Source organism: Pleurodeles waltl, chromosome 11, assembly GCF_031143425.1.
Source record: "Pleurodeles waltl isolate 20211129_DDA chromosome 11, aPleWal1.hap1.20221129, whole genome shotgun sequence".
In the NCBI taxonomy this organism is placed as follows: domain Eukaryota; kingdom Metazoa; phylum Chordata; class Amphibia; order Caudata; family Salamandridae; genus Pleurodeles; species Pleurodeles waltl.
The window spans coordinates 593596942-593612845 of NC_090450.1; the positions used below are offsets into that span (position 1 = coordinate 593596942).

At 40.4% G+C, this 15904-nt stretch overlaps 1 protein-coding gene across 2 annotated transcripts in view; it reads right to left on the reverse strand.

Annotated features, from left to right (window-relative positions):
• Positions 1–15904, reverse strand: part of SLC4A5 (solute carrier family 4 member 5) — a 706789-nt gene that overhangs the window by 453206 nt on the left and 237679 nt on the right. For both annotated transcript variants that reach the window (XM_069214106.1, XM_069214105.1), the window contains 2 exons: positions 2559–2714; positions 1621–1716 (listed from right to left, as the gene is read on the reverse strand). In XM_069214106.1, the coding sequence (XP_069070207.1) occupies positions 1621–1716; positions 2559–2714 (252 nt within the window). The remainder of the gene's footprint in view (positions 1–1620; positions 1717–2558; positions 2715–15904) is intronic.

Genomic DNA, 15904 nt, shown 5'->3' on the forward strand with positions numbered 1-15904 from the left:
ATGTCTTTTCACCCAAAATTACTTGCTAGCCCAAAACATTGGCTAAAATCATGAATTTCTACCCATTTTGAACTTCCAAATGTAAGTCAGTGTGCAAGAATGCACATATTTTGTGAAATGCCCTCTGAATCACATAACAGTAGTAACACAAATTCGGAGTTGTTTACATAACAACTATAACTAAACTAAGTATCATGGGCACATTTAAAAATGCTTCGATTCTTTCATACCCATTTTTATTAATAGTTTTGACCACATGAATTGCTGCATGGTGAACACATAATCAAATATCATGAGCTGCGCTGAGTTATTGGCTCTGGGTACCACGTTTTTGGACAACCAGAAAACTACATATTTTTGCAAATAGAAGGTCCTGACAGTTTTAACAGTATATTACATTTATACATCTGTCATTATGGCAAAAAATTACAGATACAAACCTATTTTTTCCTACTTATTTTCATGTTTTTTTTTATTTCAAGGATTATTTTCTCCGAGAAAACCCATGAGGAATCTACAGAAGTGGCCCCTTACGAAATTTGACATTTTGTCTAGTTTTGAGAAATGTAAGGCTCTCCAGGTTAACCCATCATCTGCTACCACCACGGACATCAAGTAGGATAAAACCACAAAAAATAAATGAACAGAAATTTAAGAAAATGGCAAAAAGTGTGGTAACAAATATATATTCTTCACAACCCTGCTTGTTACTGAAATATAGGAAGATGGAGATGTTAGCAAGGCAAACCTTCTATTGATGCCATTTTTAGGAAACAAACATATGCTTTCTTGATCAGGACTGCTCTAGTTTTTCTAATAAAATCAAAAATATTTTGTCTATTTTCTCGCTTTCCTCCAGGGGAAACAACAAAGGCTAACTACTTTTAGATTCCTCAAAATATGGGAAAAAATATGACATGGATACATTTTGTGGAAAAAATGTTATAAAGGCATAAGCGCAAAGTGCTCCAGGCATCAAAAAGGGCTCAGCAACTGACCGGGGGTGGGAGGAACATTAGGGGGGGGTGCACGGATGTGATGTAGAAAGCCTCACAGCTAAAGGGTTAAACATAAGCACAAACTATTTATTGCTTTCCATTTGCCCCACCCCTTGACTGAATTGAGTCCATAATTCAAGTGCAAAGGTTACTTTTTCTAGGTGTCCAAATCTCCAGCACATGCCGATTTCCTCCATAACGACCCAACCTAGTCCATTATAACATTCCCCCAAAAATACCAGTACGACTATTTGAAAAATGAAAACGAAGCTACAGAAATGTGATTGCATAATGCAAAACAATTACTGTGTCCTTAGGACCTTGAAATAATAGAAGTAGATTGCTCTTCATATTGAGACTGAAATCATTGGCGTACCAAGAAAATGAAACACGAGAATCGTTGAACCGAAAAGGAAATTGAAATATTATCGAATATGGACATTTTATCACCTGCGAACCTCATGTACTAGGGGCAGTTGTCTCCTGGTTTGATCATCATCTTTAGACCCCATTTTATTACACATTATGCAAGCGTAGCTCAGAGTGATTGGGCACAAAGCATCCAATTAAGTTTCTGTTACACAACTTTTTGTGATGAAAGTTATTCTAGAGAAAAACATACGTAAACGTCCGTAATTGGAATTTTGCCTGGTTCTCAAATCTTCTGTTGACCTGTGAAATGCAGCTCCAGTTGGGACAGTTCGAACAGGACTGCGAGCTAAAACAAAAAAACAAAGATTGTAATAGTTGCTGTGCCTACATTTGAGAAGATCATGGACGAACTGAAATGTAATCGTAGGAAAAGACGTAATATGAGAATTAAATGAGGGAAGGTATCATATTAGACAGTTTAAGGACGCACAAAGCAAGTCAGGGAAGCGAACATTCAACAGATTCAAATGTGCATGCAAAGACTGAAAATATAGAGAATCCCTTCAAATAAACATATTAAAGGTTTTAGAAAAATCTGGAACAACCCGGTATTCATCAGGATCGCCATAAACCTGATGCAATTTAGGCAAAAACTGAAGGCACACCTCTAAATAGTACCATGTCAAGTCGAAGTAACGATCCATCTATGTTCTCAGAACCCAACTTCCAGTTTTTGGAAAGAATGAATGCTATTGTCCAAAGCTCAGCTCAGAAGCCTGCGGTCGAAGTTTATTAAATGTCAGTCTGCCAATACCAAGGCTGTGTAGACTTGAAATCCACCTCATTCCTCTTTAATCCACTACCAGAAAATCTCTGCCCCTTTATCTCACGTACGCAAGTTCCTGCTTTCTCCTTCTGTGTTCTCAGTAAATGTCTGATGAGAAAAAATAAGTGCCAGTCCCTAAAAATTAGTGCTTGTTGTCTCCACAGTCACCCACTGACTCAAATTAAGCACTGCCAGGCTCTGCTCCATGGCTTTATGTCTTGTCTTTGTCCCTGTACACTGCTCCACTGCTTTTAGGTTTGTGCTATATTATCTATGTTCACAAATATATAGAGTTGAACAAATTGTGAACTCGCTTCTTTTTCATGCCCTCAGAACCTCCAAAGGGGTTACTTTTTACTTACTTGTACTGGAAGAGACAGACTTTCCTATGTCCACCAGAGAACGGTGTATTGGTTTTTTCGTCTGATGCCGATGCTTTCTTAATAGCACATAGCTTATTTTCTCTCTCAGCTCTGGTTTAAGGAGGCCATCTTCTATTTGCTTTTCAATTACATCATCTGTAAACAAAATATTTTGAATCAGACTGATGCGCTTTCACAATTGCACACAAAAATACATATTTGCAATATCATGATTCATTATATATGTTGAAATACATTGGAGAACCTAGGATAACTCAATAAGACATTTCTACTTTTCTTTTGAATACTGTATTCATAGTAAAATGTGCAGTGCCATTGTAGAGGTATTATGGTCCTTGGCCACAGACTAAATGACAGCCCTATTTTCCTATAATATATTTTAGAAGTAATAACCGCTCTTCTAACCGTGCTTTTGCTTGGAATGTATTCCCATAATAGCAATGGATCTCCTTGGTAGCCACTTCCTTTTGTCATTTCTTTGGCCAACATCTATCACCCAATCTGCAGGCCCAACCCCTGCAAAACCTGCATTACAAAATTCATGGAACTCATCCAGACACTAAACCAGAAATAGTTTAGTTATCTTGTGTGCCTCCCACTTCGAGGCAGTTCTCCCAGCAAGTCCTTGAAAGAAGCGCTAGTCACTCTTCTTGATACTGCTCACTTTAGGGATTAAGATGATCCTATGTGACTGGAAAACTTACAAAAACATATCATACTTGGTGGGCATAGGTTTGTTTCCTGAGAATTACTATTTTCAACAAGGATCATGATCACAAATTGTCTAGACTTCAATGGTCTACAATTGATCTTAATCTACAAAGATCCAAGCCCCCATGAACATAATAGAAAAACAATGACATCAGCACCTATTATCACATTTTGTAATACACCCATTACCTAAAACCAACTGTAATTTAGCAACGTCTCCATTCAGTCAGTCAGTAATACATGGACAAGGCGTTCCCACCATCTGCTCCATTCTTTTTCTCTCCCCATCTCCTGAATATCCCCTTTTTTCCTTGTTTCTGTCCCTCACCTATCCTCCTTGTTTTGAAAGCACGATAACACCTCATATTATCTAAGCACAGACTATTCTCTGTGAAACAAGACACTGTTTTTGGAATACTGTACTCATTTTAAACTTGACAGTCTATAAGATCCAATTGTATAACTAGCAACAATGTACAAGGGGTATCACTGCCCAATGCTTTGCTTTTGTTTCTGTATGGAAAAAACAGTAAACTCTTCTGAACAAAAAAAACTCTCAAAATTCTTCATATTAGCACCAACATCCCACTCCAAAAATGATGTCAACCCATCCTGGACACAGTCATCCTCATCCAGAGAGCCCAAACTGCCACTCACCTGAAGGTGTGATATTTGAAACCTAAGATTTCGACACCATTGTATGTTGAAGATGTCCTGAACATCAATTAAACTGTCAGCAAACAAGAAATGAAATAGCGAAGAAGCCGGCTTCATGACTGAAATCTATCTGATCTTCATACAAAACCCTCACCATCTCAGACAAAGCAACTGAGAATAAGTAAATCATTTTGTTGCTTCTTTCGAATGCATCAATATCATTATCAAAGTCATTGAGCATTGGGTCAGTTTGGTCCCGTACCGCATGATCCTACATTCACATGTCAATTATCAGTTAGTCAACAATAAAAGATCTAACAGCATAGCATCAGCACAAAGTAATGTACTGTAATCTTTTCATCATCTATTAAAAAAACTGAAGTCAAACGCCTTCAATCAGCTCCCATATGTGCACCACATATGAGGAAGAAATTCTCCTCCACAGAATCACTCACCTGTCTCGATATATTCAATGTATCCCATGCACAAGGCATCTTCCCTTATGCCCACACATTTGGACAGATGCTCCAGTAGTGACAAGAAATCTTTAACATCTCAGAGTTCAGAATTGTCTTTAATTGAAACTAAAGTTTGCTTATAGTTCAGCTTTTTAGGAACATTTTATGTTAACTTCATACACACATTGAAATAAACTTTTGCAGGTAGAGTGAAGTTTACCAGGGTGCTTTGCCCTGTGGAGAAGTGTGGCACAATGGTTAGAGCGGCAGACCCTGAAGCAGAGATTGAGCTCAAAACCAGGGTTCAAGTCCCGCTTCGGCAGGTCTTGGGCTCAATTCCCTTGGACCAGATAATTCTCGCCTTGGTGACTAATCTAATTAATGAGTCCCACTCTGCAACTCTGGGCAATAGCTTGCTTAATCTCCACAATGGCCCCAACAGTGCTTGGATGCCTGGCTTCCCCCTGGGGGGTGCCCAGGAGTGGGCACCTCACAGGGAAAAGCCAGGAGGGGTTCCACAGTGGTATGAGTACAGTTCCTTGAGACCCTAACGGGTGAGCAGTGTGCTATACAAGTGCAAAGTTTACAGTTTTGCCAAGAAGACCAATATGAGAGACATGATTTTATCGGGTTCCCAAGCCAGTTGTTCAGTAATCCAGTTTTGCTAAAGTGCATCTGCCTACATCTCCGAGTCCGTGCTGCGCAGAGTGTCAGGAAACTGAAGCTTGAGGTAGTGCAGCTCCCAGGGAAGAAGGCTGGCTGATTGATCAGTTGAGACCTTGAGCAGAAACCCTGCAATAAGATCTGCCTGACATTGCTGCTATGAAATATGCCAGGGCTTCCCTAGAGCAGAGCCCCAGTGCCTTGAGAGCACACAGATGTAGAGGGTGTGCCTGGAGCTCTCGCGACTTTGCTCCTGTGTCTCAAACCTGGACTGATTACAGTGGCGGGTCTCCTGTGACTCCAACATTCCTGTGGAGCTTGGAGGCCCAGCGTAGACTTGGAGACTACTTGAGGTGATGTGCCTGCCTTTTGAATGGGTCTTTTACCGGCCCTTGAGCTGCCACTAAAGGGTTGCCTTTCCAGATCCAGGCCGCAATAATGATTGTTGAACACTGTGAGGGACTGAAAAGGTTCTTGGAAACAAGGAGAAAACATGCTGTTGGGGGCAGTGTCTTCCACCGGAGGTACCATCAAATTGCTGCTAAAGGGCTGCCTCTCCAGACCTAGCCCACCAAACTCATTGCTGAGCACTGTGAAGGGCTAAAAAGATTCTTGGAAGCAAATACAAAACAATGCTTTTGGAGCCTGGAGGACATGTTCCTGACTCTGGGAAGTGTGTGGAGATCCACTCCAAAATTGGTCCCTGGGGTAATGAGCATATAGTATGCTGAGGGACCCTACTGAAACCAGCATGCTGACCAGGCCCTCATGCAGGAGGTACCTCAGGGTCGAAGTCTGAGTTGTACTGCCAAGTTACAGCACTTTGAAATTCCCCTTAGACAAACCGGTCGGTGGCACCCATTTGAATGTCTGGGCTGCTCATTCTGTTACCGCTACCCCCTTCCTTCTATCTTTGGAGTGTGGCCGCAAGCAGGCCCAGACCAAATGCTACATAATGTACTCTATCTGCTGGAGACCGCTCTGTTATCCTTGTTAACTCTGTTACAGCTGTTTGGCTAGTTTAGGTGGCCTGACCCTGTGTATGGCCTGACTGTATTCCTGTCTGTGAATCGAAACTCAACCTTAACTTCTGCAAATGAATCCACAGACTAGCCATTGCTGTTTGCTCAAAAAAGCTACAACTCTTCAGACACTTGCTTTGCTCTCAGACGCAATGGCAGGTTAAAGCCAGCGAAACCTTGGCCCCTGTCTATCTATCTATCTATCTATCTATCTATCTATCTATCTATCTATCTATCTATCTATCACCTATCTATCTATCTATCTATCTATCTATCTATCTATCTATCTATCTATCTATCTATCTATCTATTAAACTATCTATCTGTCTATCTAACCAAAGGTTAAGGTAGCATTATATTTAGATAAAATATTCAGTAAGAATGTAATCCTAATGTTTTAAACTCCAAAAACCATAGAAAGTCATCAAGTATAGTTACAATTATTTCACGTCACTATAACTTGTGCCCTAAAGTAACTACAAATCGTATCCCCGACATGCACAGTTTTCTCATAAATAACTTAATTGCAAATGTTGCAGTGATATTATCAATGATGTCATAGATGTCATGAAATATGTAATATGTGGGGTAATTATCAGTCCATGGCGAGGGCACCAGTTATAGTTACCTTAAGGCACATGCCTCCTTCCCCCACTAAGTAACCTCCCTTTGCTCCCCTAGCGCTGGCCCACCCTGAGCGGTTTTAAAAAAAAGTATGCCTCTTTTTTTTTTTCTTTAAATTGTAATAGATTTGCAGATCATCTGAGAATTCACTGTAAAATTAAAAAATAAATTTTTGCCCAAGGCAGGGTCCCTCTGGGACTCCTCCATCAGGCCTAAGGGGTCAGGGTTCCCCTGTGTCTTTTTTGTGTTTTTTCGTAGGACTGAGGACTGATTGCCGAGTCCGAAGATGGCTGCCACCTCTTCCTAGTTGATGTGGTGGCAGCCAATCAGATCTCAGGATGAGATCCGTCAGTTCCAGAGATCCTTCACAGTGTGACATGTATAACATTTTTTAACCTTATTTTTTCTTAAAATATTGCACAGATTTACACCAGAACACAAAAAAGAAATCTTTCTAGAACAAGATCTAGTTTTCTGCCAAATTTGGTGGAAATTTGTTCAGTTGATTGGGCTCTGTGTCTAAAGTTCCTAAGTAAAAATGAATGGCAAAAACATGTTTTGGGACCTCTCTCAGCACCCCGGAATTTTCCATGTGCCAGCTAGCCAACATTTTTGTGAAGATTCATCAAATGATGCCAAAGTTCTGAGCAACCAAAGAAAGTATTCCCTTTTGAAACAACTGCCACTGGGTAACATATATATATATATATATATATATATATATATATATATATATATATATATATTACCTACTTGCAATCGCCAGTAGGTAGTTATAGTTAGGACCATGATTCCATAGCAAAAGCGTTTTTTGACTTGCCTATTTCTTAGGGACCGTTTGACGAATCTTCAAGAAATCTTCCCAAAAAAGTGATGCAGTGATTCGTGTTGCGCATAGAAAGTTGCGCGGTGATCTATCAAGCGGGCTGAGAGAAAAGAGGCTCAAAAGATGTTGCATTTCCCATGTCAATTTCAATAGGATTCTTTAGACAAGACTACAGGCCGAACCAATGGACGGAATTACACAGAATTTGACAGAAAGCTAGCTGTTGGTACAGAAATCACATTTTTGGAGTAAATCTGTTCAGTAGTTTTTGAGAAGTTTGGGGAAATTCAAATTTGTATATCTCTGGTTGCAGAGTATTCGCTCGTACAAGGAAATGCAACAGCTCTGATTCGTTGCTGACACTTCAAACCTGGAAGTGTTGGCAGCCATCTTGGGACCCGACTTGAGCCGAGTCCCAGAAAAAAAGTGAAAATTAAATAAAATAAAAGGGGCCAGTTTATGGATACCCTGACCGCTTAGCACTTGTCAGAACCTAACTATAAAGTCCCTGTACCTAACTATAACGTCCCTGTAACTTTTTGTTTTTTTCAGTGAATATATATATATATATATATATATATATATATATATATATATATATATATATATATAATAAATGATTAATGCAATCAATAATTACAACTATTATTCAATATTATATTATTTCCAACTAATAAACTCATTTAAATAAATGACCTAAACGTTAATATTTAATAAATAAAATGACATTCTTATCTGCTTTTGGCCGATATAAACACATTTAAATAAATTACTTGAACGTTAATTTTTAATAAATACAATGACATTCTTATCTGCTTTTGGCCGATATTCTGTTAAACAATATTTTTCACGCTATATTTTTGATATTTCCATTATAAGTAGAGGAACACAATATTATGGTAAACAATATTGTTGACACAATATTTGTGTCTCTCAATATTTTTGGTCATGATATTGGGTAAGACAACTGGCTGCATATCTCATTTTTAGAAGCCGGGCCATTTCAGCTACCTATGTTGACAAGTGAGCTTTTTGATAATAATGATGCCACAGCCTCCTCTCCAGCAGTATTTTGGAGTCTACTTTGCTATGTAAACCAAACATAAGAACAGCATTCTCTGCAAATATTTTTAAATTACTTTCCTGCACCATCTCCCCCATTCCACCTAAAAAAGGAAAGAAAGATAATTTCAAACAAGCACTGGAATAAAAATAGGTCTGCATTGCATTTTCAGTTATGATGCAGACCTAATGTCTTTGCAATTACTCTTTTATGTTAACTAAGCTGCAGAATTAGGCCACTAGCTTTGCAGGCAGCTGCACATACAAAATATAGCCAGGAGCCTGAGTAGCCTTAAAAACTTGGTCCCAAAAGTGTGAAATGGCTTTGCTCTTGAGTTCAGAAGGATTACCAGCTTTCATCATTTTAAATGGGCACCAAAGTTTTTGTTTGTTAATCTCACCTGGGTTACTGATATTTCCTAACTTCAGGATGCTATTGTGTAGGTATGTTTTGAGAATAATAATAACAACAATAACAAAGATAATAATAATAAAAATAATAATAATAATAATAATACATCAAAGCAGAGATGGTTCCAGTGCAGTGAGGATATTTTTATAGAGAGAAAGATGGTGTGAAACCAGTTGCTAATTTGATTTAGACATTCTTAAAGTATCTTTTGTGTCATGGGTAGTCCAACAGAGATGTAAATTATCCAGAGCTCGATCACACTTAGAGCCTCACCGCTGCGAAAGCGGCAGCCTGACCACAATATTATGGCTGTGACAAAACCACCATTGTCGGACCGCCAGCACCGCCACTTTTCAGCTGCCCAATGGCCTGGAAGAGGGGTGGTCCCAATCCGCCAGGGCAGCGCATTCAGACCACTTAAGTGTGTTTCTGAAGGAACACCTAATATGGCTCATTTGGGGGTAAAATTGTGGATTATGTAGAGCAGTCATCCTGTTGCTATCGCCATATAATGACAGCCTATCTAAAATTCTTTAATGGTACGTTAGGCCTTTGAGAAATGTGTAAGAAATGTAGTTGTATGTATCTTGCATCCTATGTTACTCTTATGGTTTAATGAAACTGCATGCATATCAGAAGTTACAGGGGCATTTTAGGATGTGTGTGATATGCTTAGTGTTGAAATTGGAGAACGTATGGAAATGTCAAGCCCAAATATGATAAAAACTGGTTGAGTTGAAGGTGTGAACAACCCACTCATGTCACAGGTGAGGTAAGGATGATTTTATGAAAATCTACTTATCTGACAGAGTTAGGGAAATGAATTGTCCATATCCAGAAGCAAAACAAATATTTAGAGAACCTACATCAATACGTAATTTAAAAAAGACAGACTGCATATTGTTGTGTTAATGACGATAACCAGCATGATGTAAATGATCATACACCTTACCCTAATATAGGGATCAAAACACTTTGTTAATAATTTACAATGAAATATGATGGAAAGCTTTAACTTCAAAACCGCCTTCCACAATTATCCTGAAAAAGTGCTTGTAAAGTATCATCAAATATTTCCCCCTGGAACAATTTGGGTGTGGAAGGTAGTTGAAAACTGATCCTGATTAGGTATAAATTGGTAGAACATCAATTATAATGTCCCGGAGACCTCAGGGATTAGCCAAATGCATCTTCTGGGATTAGTTGCATTTAGCAAACATGGGGTTTACATGTCAAAAGTTAGGGCCTCTCAGGGGTAGGCTATAATGTCAAATTGTAAAATATAATCTGTTCTTGAATTAATATATTGCAGTGTGCAAGCCCTTAAAGTAGTATTGCATGTAAAATACTTGATTAGAACCACAATGTATATTTTTGCCCAAATCTTTACATTACATATGAATTAGAATAATTGGAACAAATAATTGAAAAAGCTAGCATTGAAATTCATTTATTAGCACTGGTGGAACTCTTCATACCAAGATAAATAATGTGCTAGAATATAGTATATATTTAAAAAAAGGGGGACTCAGTTCCAAGTCTGGTGCACCTTCAGTTTTCCAATTACAGTCCCCTCGCTGGCTCTGCTGTCAAAAAACGTTCTCCAACAGCTGAATGGAGTAGGGTCTCTCAGAGTAAAGCCTTCAGACCAACCACCCTATTCAGAGTAGATGATAGGATGGTATTTTTCTGTCCTTCAGCACAAGAAAAAACCTTGCAGTCACAGACAGAAAAAAATAAACTCCCACCTAGGAATAAACTCCCTGGCTGTGAGGTCATTAGGTTTTCCAAACGAAGCTCCCACTTCGGGTGTCAGAACCTATGGTGGAGTTCCACCAAATCGTTTGCACCTTCAGAGTAACCACCATGAAGGTGCTTCATCTGAAGTTACAGAGATCATTGCTGGGCAGATGATGAGCTCTAAATTTGGTAGGCGATATTGCATCAGAGTGATGGATGTACTGCTCTCTGCCACCGTGCCACCCTGACTGATGGACTACCACCTGTCAAATTCTAAATCAGACCCTTAATCTTAAATTGTTTGTGACTCCACTGCCCTTCACACATGTGACAGGATGCATAAGTTATTTTATTACAGGCAGTCTATTTGCATTGAAATTGGTTATGGATTTCAAGGTGTGCAACTGAACTGATAGTGATTAGTAATGGGTTCTCTATCCAGGCCATGGTAATCATAGAATAGACCTTCATCGAGATTCTACCTGACAGAGATGGTGTAGTGAAGGAAGCAGGCTTTTTGCTGGTTTCTCCCCACTTTTTGACCCCTGCTGCCTTTTTGACAGAGAGTGCACTGATGCCTGCCAACCAGACCTCAGTGCCAGCGGTCTGACCCATTACAAAGGATATGCCAAATTGTCTATACCCAATTGGCAAGTACTGACTTACATATAAGTCCCTAGCATATGGTACCCAGGGCATGTAAGGCAGAGTGTCGACCAAATGCCGCAGCACTGATTGTGCCACCTTGTGTGTGACAAAGTACAAACTGACTCCCAGCCTGCCACTGTAGACTAGAAGGACAGTGTTTTCACTGCCAGTTCGACTTTGCCATTTAAACCAATGGCAAAGCATCCCTTCTCTTGATGATATACATAGGTCTTCCCTAAGGCAGGCATATGGAGTCCCTTAGTAAGGAGCTGTATATTATTAAGCAAGACATATTGTTTTATATATGTCAAACCCCTAAAGTTGTTGTTTTACTGTGGAAAAAATAGTAGCCCCGTTGGCTAGAACAGGGTTACGGGCTGGCACCCCAGCCTGGCTAACTTCTGAATGGGACTACCTAACTAGGGGCTGTAAGGTGTCAAATTAATTGTGGCATTAAGCCCAACCTGATGCCCAGGTTGAATTTACTTTTACAAAGTTGCCACTCTGTGCCCCAGCTGGTGCAGTAGCCTCACTTGAGCTCTGGCACACATACAGCTATCTGCCGGACTGGAGACATATGTGAATGACTCCCAAGCTTAAGAACAAAGGCAGTTGCCGCAGAGTGAAGTGTAACCTCCTCTCCCAGGATGGCCACTCAGGGCGGTAGCCCAAATGCGAGCTTCCAAGAGGAAGCCACCTTTATTTGGCAAATGGTGATAACACTTCCAGGCAGTCTGCTTTTTGTTCATATAGACAAGCAGCTCCGCTGAATAGGTAAAATTATGGACGATGTTCCTTGATGAATGTGTGACTGCAGGGATCATCCACCCCCACTACTTTATGATGCCTAAGTAATATTTAGGACATGAGATGCCACAAAGAGGAAAAGGTTCATTACGGACTCTATGTCTGCATGCACGCTTCCTTTGTTTGATTGCACTAGTCTATCAGTTGGAAATACCAACCACAAATTGTAGGGATTCAATATATCTCTTGGTCCTGAAGAAAGCCTACCGTCCCTTTGGAGCATATTACAGGCTGAAATATGTCGACCTATCAATGTTCTGAGGCATCATACCCATGAGACATCTCACTGTTTTTAACCCTGCCTAAGAACCTTTATAGTAAAAATAGATAGTATCCAGAAGGCATTTTTATCTCACTCATAATCCTTTGCTCTTAGTTTAAGAGCTGAACCCACCCACTCACACTAGGTGCAGTGGGTGAGGATCCGATGATGATGCATGCCACAGGTGGTACTTGTGAGTTAGGATCCTACAATATATCAAGAGATGTCAGGATCACACTAATTTATCTGGGTGCAGATCCCTCATTCTCTAGGGATATACTAAGGACCAAGCAAGAGATCACAGTAACACAGGTTAACTTTCCCAAATGTAGTTATTTGTAATAGTCTTGGAGACTGAGGTTTGCACCTTATATAGCTTCTCATTCCCCATTTTGTTTATATAAGTTGGAGACATGTACAGAGAGGAAAACCCAGTGCCCAAACCGGTTTTACCGTGGGCGTATAACCCTCAGGTACCCACACCTCTACAGTGGGCTACCAAGCTCCTGATGACTGAAGAGGGCCCCTTACATCTTGAGAGTGACTATATTAGTGCACTCTGGGATAGCCAAATGCCGAACATCATCAGAAAGGAGGTGACCTAGTAGCCAATTGGCTAGTGACCTTGTGCTCCCCTCAGGGCAATTTCCTGGGTTAAATATGGCACCCCTAGCACCCTGCCCCTCAGATCATGTTGGATTTGGAGAAAGGACTGAAGAAGGACTACCAAGCTGCCCTTGACCCTGCATGAAGAGGGGCTACACCGTCGGAAGGACTGCACCTGCTGCACCTTGGGCTAATGGAGTTTGCAGGGGTGTAGCATGGTGAGGAAGCATGGGGGTGTGTTAGCCTCAGATTTCCCGACAATCACAATGGCACATGATGTAAAAATAAATTATACAACAAGCAGGGTGTACAAGAGGTGCCTAAGGGGCAGTGGAAAGGGAGAAGAATGTGTTGTGGTAGGTGTACTAAGTGAGAGAAAGCACATTATTTATTGAAATAACCAACTTTTTTTAAGTCTTTCCAAACAGAGAGCGGGAGAGAGTGTATATGTGTTTCTGCCTGTGTGTAAAAATTCCTTGTGAAATTCAACAAACATCTTACCATACCCGACTGAAATCACCTGCACCCAACTATTTATTACAAAATACATTTAATAGGAGGGTGTAACACCCCGCCCCCCCCCCCCCATCCCCCCAAAACTACGCCCCTGGAAGTTTGGACACTGTCTGTGGCTTCTGGCTCAGGTAAAGTTGATTCACGGCCCCAGATCAAAGCAGTGATTCCAAGGATCAGCTGGCTGATCCCCTTGAACTAGCTCCAGGGACAAAATTGCTGAAGAAGCCCAAACTGTCTAGTTTGTAACCACTGCAGACGTTATGCAGCTAAAAGTGGCCGGGCTCACCAAGAGACAAACCAGAGATAGCCAAAAGTTGCTCCAGAGTCTGCTGGAACCAGGAGTGCTATTCACGTCCAGATTTGTCACCCACAAGGGATACTCGCATCCACCTAAGGATTTTGCCCCAACCACACTGCAAGGAGACCAGCAGCCCAGCATCAGCTGGCCAGCTACTGCAATGTAGAGGGCTTTCAGGGACTCTGACCTTTGCGGCCAAAGTCATCCTACATCACCCATGGACCGAGGAACAACCACACAGGCACCCCAGTCAACCGCACCTCAACAAGAGCATCCAGGAGCATCTTTTTGCCTGTATCCTCGGCATCCGGACTATTCCATTGTAGTCTATGGTGGTTGTCCTGTAAAGTTTGGAACATGTCTTTAAAATGATCTTGTGGCCAGTTAATCGTCCAAAGTATCCTTTCTGGCCTACCAGACTTCTATCTTGTTGGATTTGGTTGTTCTAGCCGGGCCGAAGTAGCCAAACTAACTCTTTCAAACTTTTCAAAAGTTTACAAACTTTTTCTTGCTTAATGCTTGTTTGCAATTGCATTTGAAAGTGAAATTATCTTCTTAAATCTGTACCTCTGGAGCCCTTTAGGGGACTACGCTCATCAAGGTCTCTAACAAATGATACACATATTTCTATATTTTTATAAATTGTTATTGCATATTGTGTGGCTTTCTTATTTCCTTGTTTGGTATTGTTTAATACTTTACACTAAGAGCCAGATGTACTAAAATGCGACTTCATAGAAATCGTTATTTAGGAAATGCAAAATGCTATGTACAGAGATACAGATTTCCCAATAGTGATTCCTACAAAGTAGGAATCGCTATTAGGAAATCGCAGGTAAGGAATCCAATTGCATTTGTGTCAATGGGCCAGTTTTGCAGTTGCCAAATAGCGATTTCCTATGAGGAAATCACTATTTGTGAAATGCAAAACCAAGGATGCCACTGGGCAAAAGGCGTCACTTGATGCACCTCAAAAGTAGTGGTGCACATGTAGAGCACACATATGCCCAAGGGGCTGTGTGTGCTCTATTGCAATAGAAAAAAGCATTTTGGGGTGTTTTTTTAAAATTGCACATGGTTACCATCGACTTCAAGTTGATGGCAATCGCATTTTGTAAATGCCCAAATCTCATTTAGGAAATGCTTTGTACATCAGAATAAGAATCGCACATAGGTAATCCCTAGTTGCAATTTCCTATTCTGGGGATTGCAAATTGCGATTTCTATAGAGTAGAAATCGCAATTTGCAATTTCCTAAAGGCCTTTGTACATCAGAAAGGGCCGTTTTGCACTTCTTAATGGCCCAACATACCAATTCAGACTACTGAGGAATGCAAAAGTGCTTTGTACATCTGCCCCTAAGTTCCTTTGTTAAGCCTTGCTGTGTGGAGCCACAGCTACCTAGGGTTGAGCTAAAGGTGATACAAACGAGCATGACTGGACCCAAGACAGTTTTTGTGAGTGTATTCCACTGTAAGGCCCCACAGCCATATCATAAAATACACCCAAATCCTCACATAAAGTATTTGCAGGTGTAAATAATGACATTGTTTTTGCTCTGATTCCCCCATTTTGTTGTCTAATTTTGTTGGCTTTGCAACGCTATGTGTTTTACCACTGGCAAACATTGGTAAAGCACCTACACTTCACCCAAAAGCATGAACTGTGCAATGTTACTGCCTATTACGCCCACTTAACTCCCTTGTATGTCTATTGTAGGTGGGCCTATATAATACTAAGCAGAGACTGGTTCTCAATTCATTTAAAGCCTATATAGAAAAACTAATCTCTGTCTTGGACCAACAGAGGCCATTATGTGCAAACAGTATTATTCTAAACATACAAGGAGCATGAATCTTCAAATTAATGTATTTTAATCTAATACATGTTGATTTCAATCACAATGATGGGGCACTGAATGTGTAATTAGGCATTTCAAGCTAGAATTCATATATTTATAGCAATCCAACATAAGTTCAAACTATTATTCAACAATCAAAAGTTAGTGTGTCC